We start from the raw sequence: 19916 nt of genomic DNA, 5'->3' as shown, positions 1-19916 counted from the left end.
AGGACGAGGAAACGCTCCGCCTCATTCGGGACAAGCTTCCGCATATGCACCGCAACTATTCCGATGTCTTCTCGAAGTCGGAATCTGATCAGCTTCCCCCGCATCGCATATACGATCACAAGATACAACTAGAAGCCCCTTTACCAAATGCCTTTTCGCCACTATACCGACAAAGCACCGAAGAGCTTAAGGCGACTAAGCAATACCTATTAGAGAACCTCGAGAAGGGCTTTATAGTCAATAGCAATAGCCCGTTTGCCTCCCCTATACTGTTCGTGAAGAAGGCAGATGGCAAACTGAGATTTTGTATCGACTACCGGAAGTTGAACGGACTTACCCGTAACGACCCCTACCCTATCCCGCGTATCGACGAACTACTAGGACGGGTGTCGAAAGCAAAAATCTTCACGAAGCTAGACATTAGGCAAGCCTTCCATCGTATACGAATGGACCCCGACTCCGAGGAGTACACGACCTTCCGGACTCGGTATGGATCCTACAAATGCAAAGTGCTGCCGTTTGGCCTAACGAACGGCCCCGCAACCTATCAGAGGTATATGAACGACGTTCTTATGCAATACTTGGACGACTTCTGTACTGCCTACCTAGACGACATCCTAATCTACTCCGAGGACCCCGCGGAACACATGGACCACGTACATAAGGTCCTCCAACGGCTTCGAGAAGCAGGACTACAAGCCGACATTAAGAAATGCGAGTTCAACGTAACCCGGACAAAGTATTTAGGCTATATCCTGACTACTACCGGTGTCGAAGCGGATCCCGAGAAGATCGAACCCCTCCGGAATTGGATCCGGCCAACAACTGTCACAGGCGTGAAGTCTTACCTTGGATTCTGCGGCTTCTACCGCCAATTTATCAGAAATTTCGGGAAAATAGCCAAGCCTCTCACCACTATCACCAGCCCCTCAGAACCGTTCCTGTGGACTGACGAATGTGAGAACGCTTTTGAAGAAATGCGCCGACAGCTTTTAGCCGTGCAGGCGCTCCACCACTTCAACCCCAAATTGCCTACGAAGCTGGAAACAGACTCTTCTGATGGAGTCGTAGCCGGTGTCCTTTCTCAGGAACACCCCGACAAGCGATGGTATCCTGTAAGCTTGTACAGTCACGTCCTATCTGGGCATGAGATCAATTGGGAGATCCACGACAAGGAACTGTTCGCCATCGTCAAAGCGTTCGCAAAATGGAGGCCAGAATTAGCATCGGTACGCCACCGAATCGACGTCTATACAGATCACCGATCGCTGGAATACTTCATGTCGACGAAGGTTCTCACGGCGAAGCAGGTTCGGTGGATGGAGCTACTCTCCGACTTCAATTTCTCTATTGCGTATACTGCTGGCAAGAACAATCAGAAGGCAGATATACTGAGCCGAAGAGAGCAAGACCTGATTACGCAACAGAAGGTCAAACTCGACAGCCGTGCGAGGGTGCTGTTAGGCCCAGCCCGACTACACTCCCGAATCAGTGCCGAATTAGCACAAACGTACGTGGCCTCGATCAATGCGATGGACGCCCCGAACACCCAGGTCCCCTTTGACCTGATAGAAGCGCTCTGCGCGGATAATAGGAGGTCGTTCACCGACACTCGCGCGAAAGACCCCCTACCTAACGGGTTTACAATGAAGGACCAACTCTTGCTATACAAAGGTCGACTGTGCGTAAACCGGCACACCGAGCTATGTACGAAACTCATACGGGAAGCACACGATCAAGTATCAGTAGCCCACCCTAGTGGCAGGAAAACTTATCAGTTACTCGCCCCGAAGTATCATTGGGTCAGAATGGAAGCGGATTGCCTCCGATATGTGCGCAACTGCGTGACGTGCCGACTTTCTCACACTAGCGTGATGAAGCAGCAAGGCTTCTTACACCCCCTACCGGTACCCGAATACCCCATGCAACACCTAACGATGGACTTTAAGGAATTCCTAAAGGATAAACACGGATTCGACAGCATCCTTGTGTTCATGGACCGACTCGGTAAGGGTTCGGTGTCCATACCGTGTCATAAGACCACCGATGCCCGCCAAATGGCGCAGCTATTCATCGAATGGATATATCGATTCGGACACACCCCAGAGTCGATCATTAGTGATCGCGGACCCCAATTCATATCAGCTTTCTGGCGAGAGTTCTGCCGAATCATAGGGGTCAAGATTAAGCTGTCAACAGCCTATCACAAGCAGACCGACGGGCAGACGGAAATCATGAATCGGTATATCGATCAGAGACTGAGGCCCTTCGTATCACATTACCAGGATAACTGGAGCGAGCTCATTCCCATCATGGATCGGGTGCAAATGACCCTTCCCCATGCCTCGATCGGAATGACCCCCTACCGACGGACCCCAATTCATATCAGCTTTCTGGCGAGAGTTCTGCCGAATCATAGGGGTCAAGATTAAGCTGTGCGCAACTGCGTGACGTTCCTATCGACCAAGAATCTGAAAAATCACCGCCCTAGCCGTAAGCTGGGGCAACAATGGGTCGGACCCTATACGGTACTGGAACAAATCGGACACGCCTTCCGACTAGACCTACCGAAGGGTTCCCAAATACACGATGTCTTCTCTCCAGACGTACTCATCAAGGCTCCGAATAACCCGCTGCCCAGTCAAGCAGCGCCTGAGCCAAGCAGCGAAGTCGTAGACGGCCTAGAGGAGTGGGAGGTCGAAAAGATCCTCGCCGTAAGGATCCGGCGAAAACAACTTCAATACCAGGTATCCTGGGTCGGATACGATCCGGACCCGGAATGGTACCCCGCCTCAAACTTTAAGAACTCCCCCTACAAAATCCGGGAGTTCCACGCGGAGTACCCAAACCTGCCAGGACCGCCGCAGGACCTACCCGGCTGGATCACGGAATGGGAGACAGGCAAACCAAGCTACGATCACGAGAGGCACGGCAAAGCAGAGGAAAACAGCGTCGTTGCTACCTACGACACTAAACTAAACACCCTCTAAGCCAGGGCACCCTCAGAGCCGTAGCCCTTGCGGAAGCCACCCTTCCCAAACGTCTCACCGGCGTCGCAACAAGCGGCTACCACCATGAGAGACGAAGGGTCGAAGTGACCCCACGCGAAAGACCACGCCCGAGTTCCCTCCGACACAGGGCCTATCACCCAAGGTCGACGGTCACCCCCTCTTCCTCCACCTCCGCCACCTCCTCCGCCCCCCCCTTCCTCTTCTTCCCCCCACCACCGCCCACCTTCGCCGCCGCGGCGAGGACGTCGGGGATCCTCTCCACCAACTCCCCCACCGCATCCACTGCAGAAGCCACCCCATCAAGGGCAGCGATCTCCTTCTCCTGGTTCACCAGGATCAGGGCCGATTTCTGGCCCACGACGGCCACGGCCTGGCGGACCCGCTATGGTCGTCAGCGCGAGAACCAAAAACACACAAGGGAAACGGAAAACTTACCTCCAGACCGTCCTCGACGGCGGCGCGGAGGGCGCAACTCTCCATATAGGCCGAAAGCTCGGCCGGGGAGCGGAACTTCGGCATATTGGCGGTGGCCAATGTGACCACACGCCCAATCTCCGCCGCAGCGGCCTTGATGGCGGCGGGGACGGGAGGGGTTGCTGCCTCGGCAGCCAGGAGCTTCTGGTACTCCGGGCCAGCAAACCAGGAGATCTATCTCCAGAGGTCAGCGACGGGCAGACAGACAAACCACAAAACCGAAAACCAAACGAGAACCCACCGGAACACACGTTGCGTGTTGGGCCACGCAGCGCTCACACTTAGAGCTTTCCAAGCTCCACACACACGAGACGGCGGGATCTCCGTCCTTCTTGCGCCCTTTGGCACGCACACAGCGCATACACTGCTGGCGGAAAGCCACAGTGAGGGCGCCGGGAGGAGGGGGAACCGGCATCTTCAAATTGGAAATCTGCGCTTTCCCGTCAGCCCAACCCAAGTTATCACCACCGCGCCAACGCGGTTCCGTCACCTACCAAATCGTTCGTTGTGTTTTTGTATCTAAAAACAACCTGTTAGCATCCAGCTGTACCATCGGAAGGGCCACTTACCAGTCTCGGGAGGGGGTCAGCGTCGTTGTTGTGAAGAAAACAACAAGTTGTGGGCGAAGCTCGAATTCATATTCTGGCTTATAACAAAGCTGTCCGAATCGGGTTAGCGTGAAATTTCCCCCTTACATCGAAATTCTACGTCGACACATACCGTGCGGACCCTATTCAATACCAATACGGACCCTCGCAACACTAATCGCCGCGTACACAACAAGGACGCGACTTTGCGCAAACGGATTCAGACCACTTCTAGTGCCTATACGGCCGCCTACCATCAGCCTTCTGGACAAACAAAGGGCATTCTAGTCTTGGCGCCCGCACCTCACCCACCAACCCAAACAAGGGCTCGTCGCGGCAGCTACTCGGCTTGCGTGCTTTGAGGACAAAGCACCTTCTCAAGGCGGGGGGTAGTGTAAGGATGCCTCCTTACTCGGGGTAGTTACGGCCGTCACGTGGCGTCATCGAGACTCGGGGCCGTTACGGGTCAGTCGCGACTGACAGCCTTAGGCACATAACGTAAGGAAGCCTTAGGCAAACAGGGAGCTAGCTGAGTCGGAGCGGTTTCGGGTATTTTAAGGGAACAGTCATACAGGGTTACACCTTCATCTTTTTTGTATCCTTCGTAGTAGACCTATAGGATTGCACCGACTCATATCCGACTCGCACTCCCATATGCCACTTCTCGTGATACGGTGCCCTGCGTCCTTACAAAAATGGGGGTTGGCGAGCTTCCTTGGTGCCGTGCAATGTGATTTTTAACTAGAGTAGTCTGTGAGAGAGCATCTATTGGGTTGCGAGGCGTTTGAGAAACCCAAGGATCAGCGTCTATAGAGGGGGGTCCTGTAGGTGTAGGAGTCCGCAACTTGACGTCTAGCTTTGAAATGATTACTTGCGGATCAAAGGGCACTAAACCAGCTCCGCGAAATCCAGCTTTGGCGTTTTGAGTTGTTATTGACTGGTTATAAGCTGCGTGGAAAGCTATAAAAAACTCAACCTTTGTAATATGGTTTATATGAGCCTTAATAAAGGTCTCAATTTGACGCCCATACATGCGTTTAAGAACACTAAAGCACCCAACATCAAGTGGCTGAGTTAGGTGAGACGAGTGAGGAGGTAGACAGAGAGTTATGATGTTGTTTGCTTTGCAATATTCCTGAAACGCAGCTGATTCGTGACTTTCATGCCCATCTAAAACCAACATCCGATATGGTCCTTTTGCATGACTGCAAGTATGTTTATCGAAATGATGAAGCCATTCTAGACCTGTCTCGTTGTTGGTCCATCCATTGCTTGTTGGTTTAATTACCCAATTGTGAGGAAGGCCGCCTTCAGTATACCAACTTGAAAGGTGACATTTCCCTTGAACTACTAAAAACGGAGGGATACTCCCACCTTCAGCATTCACACAAACAATTGCTGTAGCCCATTCCCGATTGCCAGGCTGAACTGCCTTGCCTCTGCCACGTCGATCGGCGCGCGTAACAACTAAAGCTGAGCTAATAACGCCCATCATGAAGCCCGTCTCGTCAAAGTTGTAGAAATCGCAGTCTTGGATGCCGTACTTTGCTCTCATGTTCTGCAAAAGTTGAAACCACGCTCCAATAAGCTCAGGATCTTCGCACAAGGCTCTTTGAAAGTCATAAACGCGATTAAAACGCGTCTTTAACTCGGGGCGGCGTTGTATAAATCGATATGCCCACCGCGTCCCAACGTGCTTTCCCCCACGCGATTCAAGGATATAATTTGCCATATCCTCCACACTAGCAGGCCGAGGCGCAAATCCTCTTGCATCCATATCCAATATATTTCGAATAATCACTTCCTCTTCTAGCTCAGTCAATTTAAGACTATTGGCTTTGGTTTCGCGTTGAGAAGGTCGGCCGGCCATTCTATCAGTAAGCGTAGAATAAGGCACTTTATATAGTATTGATGCAGACCTGCGATTAAGCGATTTACATGTTTGAAGAGCCTCAATAGCTAGAATGATTCGCGCTTCTTGGGTTTGGATTTCCATTGGTAGTTGTGGAGGAAACGCGTGTTGAAGTTCGTAGGTAGCTAAGTAGGGAAAAGTTCACGACTCGGTGACATTCACGACTCGGTGTACAACCACGTTACAGATTATGTTAGAAGCGTCTTCGTATAGCAACACATATTGGCTGTCGGAATATTACCTTCCGGAAATACTACTAGTATGGGCTTGGCGGTAAAATATCATACTACGAAGCCCTTTCCTAGCCACATTATTAGCTACATAAGACAGTGTGGGTCAGTCTAAGACCCTTTTATACGATTAATCCTCTCCAATGGTCCCTAAGGTATTAATGATGCCCTGTCGCCATCTTCTCGTATCCCAGCGCGCTTCCAAGAACCCCGACTCACATACGCGACCATGGGCAAATCCCCAGAGGCAGAGGCGCCAGCTGAGGTGTGCCCCGTCGATGACAAAACCCGCGCCGCGTGGTTGAAAGCAAACCCAACTGCGTCGTTCCCCAGCGCAGCGAAGGGAGCCAGCGACGCAAAGAAAGGCAATGCCTGCGATTCTGAAGATATCACCCAGGCTCCACCGGCGCAGCCTGGGCTATTCGCGCGATTTTTCTCTTCAACGCCTTCTGCGGATGCGGCGGCCGTGTCGACAAGGCTCGGTACGCAGCGCGTAGTTTCGACAATCCCTCGCGCATCGCCCGTAGACGACACCGAAGCCTCGAAGCCGGCGAATAGCGAGAAGGAGAGCGGAGTTAGTGCGAGTGGGAACTGGATATACCCTTCAGAGAAGATGTTCTTTGATGCAATGAAGAGAAAGGTACGTGTATTGGGATTGAATGGAACGACGTTTCTAACAGAGTCGTTGCAGGGCCACTCCAGCGATCCTAAAGAAATGAAGACAATCGTACCGATACACAATGCAGTAAACGAGCGGGCATGGAAAGAAATCAAGGAATGGGAGGAGCCATATGGTGCAGACGAGAAATGCGGAGGCCCTAGGCTACACTCATTCCTGGGACTCTCGACTTCGATGTCTCCCAAGGCACGCTTCAACAGTCTGTTGGGGTATACTACACCTTTTGATCGCCATGACTGGATTGTTGATAGGTGCGGCAAGAAGGTTGAGTACATCATTGACTTCTATGCTGGCAAGGATGAGGGAAAAGCCAATGGCAAGCTGAGCTTCTACTTGGATGTGAGGCCAAAGCTCAACAGCTTTGAAGGCTGGAAGATGAGAGCCGCGAAGACGGTTGGTCTTGTATAGAATAATGTAAAATATAGATGTAAAGATTAGGGTGGCTCGGCGTTGGATAGGTAGGGTGGTTGGGCATTACGAGAATCTCCCGAACCAGGAACTGTATTTAAAAGACAATGTAAATTTAGGCTATGGAGCTTCACAATCAGATCTAGCTTCTCATGTTGAAAAGGAGCCTCGCTACCACCTCAGTCTCACAGAAAAAATAGTACACAACTTTGCCATATTTTCCCACACCGCCTGCTAAAACATCCCAACGCCGCCGCCGACAGTGCATCGTCGTTATTCGTTATGGCATTCGAATCATGGAGCTGCCGCTGGTGGAGGCGCCTGTTCCTCGACGGCAACACCGCGAAGAGAAAGCTCGGTCTTGAGCCTCCCTTCAGCAGGAGCAGCAGCCTTAGCAGCCTCCTTCTTTGACTTCTTCCTCTCTTTATCTCTGGCCTTGTCAGCAGCCTTCTTGGCCTTAGCCTCTTCCTCAGCAATTCTTGAGGCCTGAGTACCACCGTACTTGGCCCTCCACTCAGCCTCCTTCTTATCATCGATCCTGGTGAACAGATACTCGGCCTTGCCGATCTTGTGGCCGCCCTTGAGAGCCTCTGGGTCCCACTTGTCGGTAATTGATAGCAGGGGCACTCGGAGCTGCTTGACAATGGAGGCTCCAGTAGATGGCATATATGGTGACGAAATCGACGCAAGGAGGTATGCGATGTTGATAGCCAGACCAATGATAGTGTGTGTCCTCTCAGGGCTGCCTGTCAAGTTGGCATTATCAAGACGACCAGCCAAGAGGTTGTTGCCCAATGCTGAGATTTCCATGAACTTCTTGAGTCCAGCGCGAATTCGAACAGCCTCCATATCCGCAATATATTCTCCGAGGTGGGTATTGACGCTTTCAATGAATGCTGGGAAGTCAAAGGTATCGTCGGTATAGGACGCAGAAAATTCGGGAACGACAGCGTCGCATTTTGCGTTTACAAATTTGACAAGACGGTTGACAAAGTTTCCAAAGTTGTTGAGCAGCTCGCTGTTGTTTGCTGCAATGAACGCCTTCCATTCGAACTGGGTGTCACTGGTCTCTGGTCGGTTCGCCATCAGATAGTAACGCCATACGGATGCAGGAATGCCGGTATCCTTCGCAGTGTCGCCGAAAACACCAACACCTCTGGATTTCGAGAATTTTCCACCTTCATAGTTCAAATACTCTGTAGTAGAAAGGTGATTGAGCTGTGTCCACTTGTCACCCGTGCCAAATTGGGTGCCTGGGAAAATAACAGTGTGGAAGGGAACGTTGTCCTTGCCCATAAACTGGAAGAGCTCCACTTCTTCTGGGTTCCGCCACCATTGTTCCCATTTGTCTGTATAGCACGCTGTAATGGAAGGGTATCCGATGCAAGCGTCGAACCACACGTACATGACCTTGTTCTCGTAGCCAGGCAACGGTACAGGTGTGCCCCATTTAAGATCCCGAGTAATGCTGCGCCCTTCCAATCCCTTGTCAAACCACGACTTGGTGATACTAATTCCGTTCTGGGGCCATCCGCCCTCCTGGCTGGACTTCGTGAACCAACTATCGATCGTTGGTTGGAGCTTGTCAAGGCGTATAAACATGTGCGTTGTGTCGCGCTGGACCGGGGAGGCTCCATCGACCTTGCAGCGTGGGTTGATGAGCTCAAAGGGATCTAGGAGGCTGCCGCACTTGTCGCATTGATCGCCGCGGGCATCTTCGTACTGGCATTTCGGGCATGTGCCCTCCACGAATCGGTCCGAGAGGAAAGACCCGTGCTTTTCGCAATAGGGCTGTGTAGTTGTCCGCTCCTCCAGGTAGCCATTCTTATGAAGTTTTACAAAGATATCCTGGGCAATCTTGGTCTGTTGATCGGTGGTAGTTCGCCCAAAGTAATCGAATCCGACCTCGAACCAGTCGTAAATATCCTTGTGGACCTTGTGGAATTCGTCGCAGAGCTCCTTCGGGGTTTGGCCCGTCTCTAAAGCCTTCGTCTCAGTGGCTGTTCCGTACTCGTCAGTGCCACAGATGTATAGAGTTGGTCTGTCTCTCAGTTTGCTGAATCGGGCGTATACATCGGCGCTGAGGACACTGCCAACGACATTTCCCAAATCTAGACTAATGTTAGTCTGAGGGATCCGTTTATGATGAAAAAGAGAGACCGACGCGGTTTGTTGTTGACGTAGGGCAAGGCAGACGTCACTAAAATATTCCTCTTGTCCTTGACAGGGAGAATGGGCGTTGTTGAGGCCATATTTCGTTGTTGTTGATGTTGTGTTAATGGTTGAAATGATATAAAATATGGCGGGGTTCAGTTGCCCGCCAGCCTTCCCTTGCTTAGTCATCAGATTTTTTTGGTGGGGTAATTTTCCAGTGAGTCAGTGCACGAACGTTTAATGGGGTCTGGATTTTGTAGTACAGTAAGGGCGGTTGCCCCTCTATGACGGACCCAAGCTGCCTTTGGAGAAATGTCTGAGAGATTGACAGGAATACAGCTTCTTGCGACCATTAGCCCAAAATAGTCATATAAGCTTGCTGATTTATACTTTCAAAACCTCGAACCATTTTCAGTTCCAGTTACTATCTCGGCGCATTCTAAAACCCAGCGAGCCAGCAAAATCTCTCCAAACATGAGTGCAGACCCGTTCGACGATCTCCTAAGCCTGGAAGACAAATTCTACGATGAGGGCTTCCAACTTGGGAGCACCGAAGGCGCCAAAGCCGGGAAAATAGAAGGCCGCGTCTTCGGGCTGGAGAAGGGATTTGAGAAATTCGTCGAGGCAGGAAGACTGCATGGCCGCTCCGTCGTCTGGGCAGGTCGACTCCCCCAAGACGATACACCAGACAAGCCAGCCTCCACTTCCGAAGTCCAACAAGGAGAGACTCACATAGCAGCCTCAATCCCGCAAGGTACAACAAGCCTACCGGCACTGGCAAACCCACGCCTAGAGAAGCACATCCGTGTCCTCTACGCCCTGAGCGAGCCGGCGAGTCTTTCAACCAACAACACGGAAGACGCAGTGTCCGACTTCGACGACCGTCTCAAGCGGGCACATGCCAAAGTGAAGATCATCGAGCGGCTAGTTGGGGAGGACAGCTCGCTACTGGCTGGGATCGGGGACAACCTCGGCCAGCAGGCTGGGGGCGGGAGCGCGGCGGATAGTAGTATCGAGGATGTGAATATACTGAAGGCTCGGCATTGAAACTCTATCCACTGGTTCGGAGTTCCGAAGAGGATCGGGGCAAGCCCGGGGTATAAAGGAAGCCCTGAGTGGTCACTGAATGCTGGGGTGGCGGTTGACCCCACGATGAATCACGATGCGCCGAATACTTCGCGCTTGTAGCTGGAAGGGTGCGCATGGGTTTGCGGGAAGACTCGCAACGGGTCGAGGTTGGGCCGATGATCTTAATGGAGGGCTGTCAAAGTGTGCAGGTTGGCAAAGGCTGCATCGTCACATGCGAGTCAACCTACCACATGCAGTCCGAGGCTGAGGTCATGTTACGGTGATCAAACTAGAAGCAAGACATATGATGTTTATAATTCGTTTTATTTTCGTCGTTATATAGATAACGAAATGTGCAGCTTCAGAGGCCACATTTTGAAGACCTCCGGGACTCGTCCGTCGCCAGGTCTTGGTCTTCCTATTTCATTACAAGTATCCAGCCAAGTATCAACCTGTGTTTAAACCTGTATCAAACCCCCTCCCGGCCTCCAGCGACCTCCCAGGTCGCCCGGCCATCAATCACTCCCGCCATCCCAACAATCGCTTGACGTAAAAAAATGGTTTGTCTCCGAGGGTATTTCCGCCCCATGTATGTTTCCAAAAAAATCCAGTAAAAATCCCACTCCACCAGCGCTCATGTCACGCCTCAGCAGACCATGGTAGCGCCGCCCGTCTCAATAGCCTCGATCTCCGCCTCTGTGTAAGGAGAGCGTCGGAAGCGAACGGGCAGCTCGCTGCGGTCGAAGAACTCGCCCTGTGCCGCGGCGACGGGGCCGAGGTCACGGCCGGGGATGGAGCCGACGGAGCTGTCAGTACGGATGTTGCGGCCTAGGGGTCCGTGTTGTTGGGCGTGCTGGCGGTAGGCGGAGAAGGAGGGGGAGCCTTGGCCGGGGAGGGCGGAGGATGGGGAGGCTGGGTGGACGGAGGGAGTGTGGTCGACGGAGGCTGGGAGGGTGTTAGATGATGGGTGAGATGGGAGGGAGTGGGTTGAGGCTTACCTGGGACTGTGCGCTTGCCCAAAAACTTGATCAACGGCTGACGCTCAGCGTGAGCTGCTGCCCGGGAGAGAGTGGTCTTGAACATGTTGTTGTTGTTGGGTTGGGGGGGGTTGGGAGTTTTTGTTGAGACCTGTGTGAGAGAGAGAGAGAGACCGAAGGATGGCGATATTAGAGAAGGATGAAGCAACAGGAGCACGAGCTGATTGATATGTGATGTTTTGTAGGAAGGACCAATTCTCGGCCTGGAGATGCTTGTGAAGGAGGGGAAAGGGTTTGAAGGGTGGTGGTTCGGGCCTTAATCCATCGAAACGTGCTTTTTCTGATAGGGCGGCGCGACTACGCGATCTCATAACTTAAATTATTGCTCGGGGACGACGGAGCTATCGGGGTACCAAGGCACCGATACCGGTTCAACCCGCGAAATCCAACAAATGCAGTCACATACATCTCAGCCAAATCCCAGCAGCCAAATCCCAGCAGCCAAATCCCAGCAGCCAAATCCCAGCCTAAAATGTTCTGATGTGGCAAGGAACAGCACCCACCACGACACATCTACACCTTTCGACCATTTACATACTGGGAAATACTTTAGGCGACGGATTAAGCGCTTTGTAAAGGTCTTGATTATAATACATTTATCCCCGGTCCCTTCTTCGTCCTAGAATAGAGTAGTGGCAATATGAAGGCTTCATTCAAGCAGGTCATGTGACTCGATATCATTTTGTAATTCATCATCGGACTTCACCTCCGCCGTAACTGCTCAAGGAAGGCAGGCACTCTGGTATCCAGCACCGCTCTATCCAGTATCGAGAACTCGTAGAGTCCTGCTAGGTCACTCTGCACTTTGAGAAGCTCCTCAATGCCTCTTTGCACGAGGGGACCTTCCTTCTCATCCGTCACCTCCACCGAGGCCTTCAAGACCCATTTGTTCTCCCCGTCAAAGGGGATGTAATCGCGGATGTCAGACGAAGCTTGTGGCGTGCTTCCTTCCAGGTCTATCACGCCATCCTGCTGCTTCCGTTGGAGTTCGCGGGATAGAGTGAATGTAACGTTGTCCCTGTAGAAGTTGTAGATTTCACGGAGGCTTTCAGAGTAGTGTCTGGGATGTGTTATAGAGATGCTTGCTCCCATGGTGGGCATTGCAACTCACGTAAATTTGATGCTCCGTAGAAGTGACGGCAGTTTTGGCTCGTCGGGGATGTGAATAACGAGCCGGCTGTTTACAGGCCGCGACGGATGCGGGGGTTCCGGGTAGTCATAAAAGTGCAGAGTCCCCCGTGCCTCCTCCAAGTCTATGACACTATAAAGCCTGTTAAATCCGATCTGTCTCCGTAATCTTGAATCCTATACTCACGGCTTCTCGCCCGCCTGATCCTCCGCACCACCGCTAAACTCCCCCCTCTCTGCCGCAAACGCGAGCGTGATATAATGCGACTGCCTAACCAGCTGCTTATTCAACTCATTCCACACCTCCCTATCCTGCGGCCGTCTATTTTGCACTCGCGCCGCCGGAATGGGCACCAGCTGTGCGCTGGGCCCTTCGTATGTGAGAACTCGCTGGTACTTGTGGGCGGGTGGCATGGCGCACAAGCCCTGGAGGATTTTCAGCGCTTCTTTGACATGTTCGCCGGGCACGGCGGCTGTGAGGAAGAGCTCGTGCATTGTAGCCTGGGTGGTGATAATTTGAGTATAGGGGTAGGTTTTGAGCTGTGTGTGGTCACGATGTTGAGGGCGAACTGTGTGGTGGACTCATGTGATCTTGTGGTGACAAACATGTTAATTTAAAACGTCCAAAACAGCTAAAAAATCAAACAGGCACATAATATGGTAATTATCAGTCATTATCTTTACGTATAATTTTTATAGGCTTTCGTAATTAATGCTTTTATCACAGTCCCTATGGAAGCCCTTAGGCCGCATAAATACTGCAGGTCTAGATATTACGACAAACTTTTGGTAACCCATGATTTCCCTCCCAACTCCCAACATAAATTCATTTCACATTCAAGCCAGCATCGACTTCAGGACCTCAATCTGCTCCAACACGCACTTCTTGCTAGTTCCACCCTTGGACGTGCGCATCTCGACCGAGCGCTCGAAATCGAAGCAATCGCTGACATCTGGCTTGAAGCGGGCATCGACGGACTCCAATTGCTCGTATGTCAACTTCTCCATGGGTGTGTTGGTCTTCTCCGACAAGGCAACGACCTGGCCCGAGATGTGGTGGGTCTCCCTGAACGGGACGCCCTTGCGAACAAGGTAGTCAGCCAGGTCAGTGGCCAACATGAAGCCATCGAGAGCAGCCCTCATCTTCTCCGAGTTCGCAGCAAGGGTCGAGAGGACGCCAGTTGCGATTTGGATGCTGTCACCAACAGTCTTGACGTGGTCAAGCATCGGCTCAACGGACTCCTGCAAGTCCTTGTTGTATGTGCTAGGCAGACCCTTCAAGGTCATCATGAGCCCAGCCATCTGGCCGAACGCACGTCCACTCTTACCCCTCAACAACTCTAAGCTGTCTGGGTTCTTCTTCTGCGGCATCAGCGAGCTGCCGGTGGAGTACGCATCCGCCAGCCTGACGAAGCTGAACTCGCCAGTCGAGTAAATGATAAGATCCTCAGACCAACGAGACATGTGCGACATCAGAGTCGACCCCCACTGCATAGCCTCAAGCACAAAGTCACGATCAGCGACAGCGCCCATGGAGTTCCACATCAGGCCCTCGAAACCGAGCTCCTTCGCCATAGCATCACGGTCAATGTTGAACGGGTTACCCGCGAGGGCACCACATCCAAGCGGACTGCGGTTGACACGGGCGATCACCTCACGCAGACGCTCGAGATCCGAGGCAAACGCAAGACCGTACGACAGCATCCAGTGACTCCAACGCACTGGCTGAGCGCGCTGCAGATGGGTATAACCAGGCATGACGAAGTCAATCTCCTTCTCCGCGCGCGCCGCGACAACCTTGAGGAAGTCAACTAGGAAGACCTCGATTTTCCTCAGCTCGTCACGCAACCACATCCTCATATCCGTAGCGACCTGTTCGTTCCTGCTGCGGCCGGTGTGGAGCTTGCCTCCAATGTCCTTGCCAATGATCTCACCAAGGCGGCGCTCATTGGCAGTGTGAATGTCCTCGTCCACTCCAGGAATGATCTTGAACGTCCCATCCACCCACTCAGCCTCGACCTTCTTCAACCCCTCCTCGATAGCCTTGAACTCCTCATCGCTGAGAATCCCGACCTTGTGGTTACCCCGCGCCCATGCAATGCTGCCTAGGATATCTTGAGTGTGGAACGCGCGATCGTAGTAAATCGACTCGTTGTATGAGACCATGAGGGGATCCAGACCGCCTGGGGGACAAATGTGAGTCAAGCGAGTCAACAAAAAATGTATTGGGAGCACGCATACCTGTGAATCGTCCTCCCCAGAGCATAGTGCCGCCGGGCTTGCTGCCGGGAGTCCTCACTTCTTGAGCTGCCATGATTCCGGTGTAATTGGCTTGGAATTTGGTAAGTTGGGAGTGTGGTTAGGTTAGCAATTGTTCGAGGGGAGATATTGTGATGCTGTTGGGTTGGGTGGTTTAGCTTCCCGTCCGAAGCCGCTGTGTCCCGCTGTAATCCGGGGTTGCTTATCGCACAAACAGAAGGTGGGTGACGACTCATGTGATGTTGCAGCGACCTCGACGTCCGTCCGTTCACAGAAAATATTATAAATATTAAGTAATTGATTCTCTTTCAATGCGACTGTAACCCCGAGGAATGAATAAAGCTGGCAGTCGAATATGATAAAGGGATAAAGTAGTAGAACAGCATCACGTGACCATACCTTTCAAGTCGCGTTCTACGTGGCCGCTGTTCCAAACAGCTACAACCCAAGACTCTTTCAGACCTGACTCTGAATCCGGATACCGAACGAAACTGCTTTGAATACGACAAAGAGATAAAGTAAATTGATATGCTTGTCACGTGGCTATGCACATCAGGACGATCACTCCTGTCGTGACAAAGACGGACAGGCTGCCTTAAAATACCCTTCCCGCTGCGAGTAGTAGGTTCTTTTGATTTGCCATCTTAAATATATTCTCGTTGATCAGCGTGACCGAAGATATTGTACCTCATTAACGTTCGTAGCCACAATTTGCCGCTGCCATGTCTTCGTCGAGCCGCGACCCGAAGAGGAAGAACGAGGACCGAGACGAGAAGCCTATTTCACCACCCCCTGTCAAACGTAAGGTTCAGTCTACAACTACGAGTAAGTTCGGGCTCAAGGAGTGGTAATTGAATTTTGATCCTAACAGCAAAATAGAAGCTGCCGTCTCCTCGTTCTTCAAACCAACCTCCCAGAAGCCACCAGAGCCATTAACATGGTCGGAAAGGGCCGTCAACGAAGACACCCGAACTTCTCTCATCGTCGGCAAATACGTCCCTCTAAGCACATCCACCGAGCCAAACGATGCCGCCCCCGCCGCCCCCGCCGCTCCCAAGAAGACGAGGATTGCTGCCTTCGACTTGGTACGTTCCCTGTCAAGTGATGCCGAAGCCCCTACTAACATCACCAGGACTGGACCCTCGTCAAGTCCGCCTCCGGCAAGAAGTTCGTCTATGACGCCGGGGACTGGAAGTGGTGGCATCCCAGCGTGCCCAAGATGATGAAAAGGCTGCACCAAGATCAAGAGTAACCGTCACCCCCCCTAAGCCAACCCCTGATGCCGTAGTACTGACAAGTCACCAGATTCAACATCGTCATCATCAGCAACCAGGGCGCCATCCAGTTGCACCCCGAACGCAAAGCCCCGACAGCAGTTAGGGGTCGTCTGGATTCCTGGAAGGGTAAGATTGCGTCTATTCTGCGACAATTGGATATCCCAGTCACGCTATATGCCGCTACGCAGTTTGATAACTACAGGAAGCCGCGGACGGGGATGTGGGATGAGATCCTGAAGGACTTGGACCTCACCCCCGAAACCGTCCACATGAAGGAATCATTTGTCGTCGGCGATGCCGCAGGCCGCATCGCCGTGCCTGGATTCGATCAAGACTTTTCGGCTTCTGACCGGCAAGCCCCCTCCCCCCCCCAACCCTCCATACATACATAAAAGTACTCTTAGCTAACACCCCTCCCAGCGGTTTCGCTCATAACATAGGAATCCTATTCCTCACCCCCGAAGAGTACTTCCTGAACGAGGCACCACGGGAGTTCATCCGCTCCTTCGAGCCAGCGAATTACATCAACACAGCTCCTGCCAATGATGATACCGGTTCGTGGTCCACTGGAGCCTGGAATTCGAGAGCGCCGTTCTAATTGGAGTTTGCAGAGGACCCCCCCTTCGTGCCGTCGAGCGAGCAAGAGATTGTATGTCCGCGCCTGTCCTGTCTATCCTGATCCTGTCCATCCCGTCCATCCCGTCCACCCCATCCATCCACCCTATTCATCCACCCCATCCACCAGTCCATCCCCGGAACCCAGGCCTAACCACCTCCCCCCCCAGGTCCTCTTCGTCGGCTCCCCCGGCTCCGGCAAAACGACCTTCTATCTCCGCCACCTCAACCCCGCCTACACGCGCATCAACCAAGACCGTCTCAAAACGCGGGATAAATGCCTCACAGTCGCGCGCACGCGTCTCGAAGAGGGGGTCTCGGTGGTGATTGACAATACGAATCCTGATGAGGCGACGAGGAAATACTGGGTTGATCTGGCGAGGGAGTTTGGGGTGGAGATTAGGTGTGTGCATTTTGTGACGGAGGGGGGGGTTTGTAGACATAATGATGTTGTGAGGGCGCTGAATAGGGAGGTTTGTTATCCTGTTTTCTGTTTTCGCTCCTGTTTTATACCGTGGTGCGGTCTATCACTCGGCATCGACCTGGGTAGTTGATATCACTTTACTCCATGGAAGACGGCTGGAAATGCAACACAAACTGACACCCTCTGATAGATGAACCCGGAAAAACGCACTATCCTTCCCAATATCGCGTTTGCGTCGTTCAACTCCAAATACGGCCCCCCGTCGCTACAAGAGGGGTTCAAGGAGATTACGGAGGTGAAATTTCGGGTACGTTTATTTTCCTTTTACCCTTCTCTCCCCCTTCTCTTCCACCAACTTCCTTTCCCCTTCCCCCTATCCCTTCTCTTCCACCAACTTCGTATCATAACAACCTTGATCGAATACTCATACCCCACAGTTCCACGGCACGGACGAGGAGAAGAAGATCTGGACGCGATATTGGACATAGTACTTGTTGTCTTCTTGGTTGGCGCGTGGGGGGGAAGAAGAAGCCGCAGGGGCTCGTGGTGGAGGGATGGTAGGAAGGGGGCTTCGTAGGTGGCATTCATATTTTCCAAGGCGCGTTGGTTGTTTGTCAGTAGTAGCGGTGTATATATCCCCCTCAGATCTACCTACTGATACCTCAATGGCCGCCGTCCTCCTGACGTCGCGCCATCACCCCCCATCCCGTCGCCCCATCAACCACAAAACCAAACCCCTCCTTCCGTTCCCGTCGAATCCAGCAAACACGACTCAGAATCCCCAACCCCCCCGCAAGACTCCCATCAACTTTCCCATCCCCCCAAGAACTTTCCCATCCCCCCAAGAACTTTCCCATCCCCCCAAGAACTTTCCCATACTGCCCCTCCCAACCTCCCCGCCATATACGTCAGTTGTGCTCACTTCCCCCCTTCTCACGCCACTACTCACGCCATTTAAGCCGTGCCGAGGCGTGTTTCGCGTGGTAATATTGGATTTAGGTTTGACGCACAGCCGGCTTATAGACGTTACGTCAGACATGGGCTTCACTCACTCAGGTCACCTTTGGGGCTGATCACCTCCCAATCACCCAGTCAGCCTTATCAGTCAGCCCTATCAGCCAGCCTTATCACCACCCACAGGCCATCCATCGATCTCTGCGGTGTGGGTGTGGGTGTGGGTGTGGGTGTGGGTGTAGGTGTGGGTGTGGGTGTGGGTGGTGTGTCAGGTATGGAAAGGTGTCAGGTATGGAAACGGTGTCAGTATGGAAAAGGTGTCAGTATGGAAAAGTGTCAGTATGAAAAAGGTGTCAGTATGGAAAAGGTGTCAGTATGGAAAAGGTGTCAGTATGGATGTAGCGACGGGTGAGTGCAGGTACGCGAGACACTTGCGGGATGTAACACAGCTGCTTTGCTTACAGTCATAATCCGTTAAGTCGATAGCTCGGGTCCCGTAAATACCATCGAGATAGCGTAAATATCGAGATATCGAACGTATTTTGGTAGTGGACAGGGGGGTTGAGGCCAGCAAAACGTATCGACGTAACGTGAATCGAGTATCGACTTAACGCGTCATGACTGTACTTTCAACCTAGCACGTGCCAGTGGAGAGATGGTCTACTGGTGGTGGTCGTGGTCAGTGCCTGCAAGTGAGGACTGAGGACTGAGCACTCACTAACTGAGGACTGAGCACTCACTGACTGAGCACTCACACTCACTGAGGACTGAGGACTGACCACTGACCACTCACTGACCACTGACCACTGACCACTGACCACTAACCACTAACCACTCACTGACAACCACAGGTGCGCTGGCGGGTGTGTGGCGGGATGGGAGTGGCTGGCTGTCTGATCAGACCAGGGCTGCGTTGGTGGTGGGGGGGTGCCACAACAGGGCAAGCTTAGCCAAAAACACACGATGAGGCCGGATCGGCGGGGAGAGGGTATGTGCATTGCATGTGTGTTCATCCATTTCCAGAAACGTTGGGTTTTTGCTAGGAACGGGCTATGGTACTGGGCGGCGAAAAAGGTGTGGTGGGACGTGCTTCTACGGTACGTGGTGGACGTGCTTCTACGGTGGACGTGCTTCTACGGTGGACGTGCTTCTACGGTGGGACATGCTTCTACGTTCTGTTCTGAACGGTGGCACTAACAGCATCCAACCAGTAAGAGGACGCTGAGGGCGTGTGCTAATGGAGGCTAGGAAAAGGCTAGAGGGCGTGTAGGACGGACGGCCGTGAGTGAGTGAAGAGTAAGTTAACGGGTGCGACGGATGAGGATGCATATCCATGTCGCTGTTCTATAGCGAGGCATGTGCATTTGTTTTAGGGTTACAGAGGTACACAGGAACTTGCAATATCTCCCTCTTCGTCGGCTTGCCACGTTGTTGGTCGCGTACTATTCTCGCTGGCATTCCCGAGACTAAGCCCACTTTAGCACTTCCGGGTGCCTTGTAGTTGGCCACCACCCACCTACCAAAATCATAGCGAGCGGGGGGGCGCGACATGTTTGTAGCCCTGGTTGTACACGCACAGACAAGTACATTCCACTTTGGTGGTAAAAAAAAAAACTTGTTAGCACCGCCGCACCAGTTGGTGACAGGGCGCTAGAGCTTTCTTTGTCTTTTGTCAGTTAGAGCAAGAGCACCGACAACG

General features: G+C 52.5%; 7 protein-coding genes across 7 annotated transcripts; 3 read left to right on the top strand and 4 right to left on the bottom strand.

The window, feature by feature from the left end:
- Nucleotides 1-6157: 6157 nt before the first annotated feature.
- Nucleotides 6158-9576, bottom strand: RAR1 (putative methionine--tRNA ligase, cytoplasmic). Its single transcript, XM_024467549.1, has 2 exons — nt 9466-9576; nt 6158-9412 (listed from the first exon to the last, which is right to left on the bottom strand). Exons 1-2 carry the CDS (start codon nt 9551-9553, stop codon nt 7596-7598), a joined length of 1905 nt encoding a protein of 634 aa, XP_024324773.1. The 5' UTR covers nt 9554-9576; the 3' UTR covers nt 6158-7595.
- On the top strand, nt 6444-7301 carry CYT2 (Cytochrome c1 heme lyase; the record flags this gene model as incomplete). Its single annotated transcript, XM_024467550.1, has 2 exons — nt 6444-6854; nt 6906-7301. 2 exons carry the CDS (start codon nt 6444-6446, stop codon nt 7299-7301), a joined length of 807 nt encoding a protein of 268 aa, XP_024324770.1.
- Nucleotides 9577-9929: 353 nt separating the features above from the next.
- Nucleotides 9930-10502, top strand: VC83_03910 (uncharacterized protein; the record flags this gene model as incomplete). Its single annotated transcript, XM_024467548.1, has 1 exon — nt 9930-10502. The coding sequence occupies one exon, from the start codon at nt 9930-9932 to the stop codon at nt 10500-10502; it is 573 nt and encodes a 190-aa protein (XP_024324772.1).
- A 323-nt stretch (nt 10503-10825) lies between these two features.
- VC83_03909 (uncharacterized protein) lies at nt 10826-12027 on the bottom strand. Its single transcript, XM_024467547.1, has 2 exons — nt 11522-12027; nt 10826-11468 (listed from the first exon to the last, which is right to left on the bottom strand). The coding sequence occupies exons 1-2, from the start codon at nt 11604-11606 to the stop codon at nt 11170-11172; spliced, it is 384 nt and encodes a 127-aa protein (XP_024324983.1). The 5' UTR covers nt 11607-12027; the 3' UTR covers nt 10826-11169.
- On the bottom strand, nt 12004-13284 carry VC83_03908 (uncharacterized protein). Its single transcript, XM_024467546.1, has 3 exons — nt 12876-13284; nt 12672-12821; nt 12004-12620 (listed from the first exon to the last, which is right to left on the bottom strand). Exons 1-3 carry the CDS (start codon nt 13181-13183, stop codon nt 12263-12265), a joined length of 816 nt encoding a protein of 271 aa, XP_024324984.1. The 5' UTR covers nt 13184-13284; the 3' UTR covers nt 12004-12262.
- Nucleotides 13285-13366: 82 nt separating this feature from the next.
- On the bottom strand, nt 13367-15063 carry ARG4 (argininosuccinate lyase). The gene has a single exon (XM_024467545.1). The coding sequence runs from the start codon at nt 14852-14854 to the stop codon at nt 13526-13528; it is 1329 nt and encodes a 442-aa protein (XP_024324987.1). The 5' UTR covers nt 14855-15063; the 3' UTR covers nt 13367-13525.
- On the top strand, nt 15064-18140 carry VC83_03906 (uncharacterized protein). The gene is made up of 10 exons (XM_024467544.1): nt 15064-15568; nt 15652-15772; nt 15827-16032; nt 16080-16195; nt 16253-16576; nt 16645-16778; nt 16836-16873; nt 17010-17312; nt 17454-17570; nt 17701-18140. The coding sequence occupies exons 2-10, from the start codon at nt 15670-15672 to the stop codon at nt 17749-17751; spliced, it is 1392 nt and encodes a 463-aa protein (XP_024325130.1). The 5' UTR covers nt 15064-15568; nt 15652-15669; the 3' UTR covers nt 17752-18140.
- Nucleotides 18141-19916: the final 1776 nt, after the last annotated feature.

The sequence above is a fragment of the Pseudogymnoascus destructans genome (assembly GCF_001641265.1).
Source record: "Pseudogymnoascus destructans isolate 20631-21 unplaced genomic scaffold scaffold_8, whole genome shotgun sequence".
Classification (NCBI taxonomy): domain Eukaryota; kingdom Fungi; phylum Ascomycota; class Leotiomycetes; order Thelebolales; family Thelebolaceae; genus Pseudogymnoascus; species Pseudogymnoascus destructans.
The sequence above is the reverse complement of the archived record's forward strand: the minus strand, read 5'-3'. Positions and strand labels throughout refer to the sequence as shown.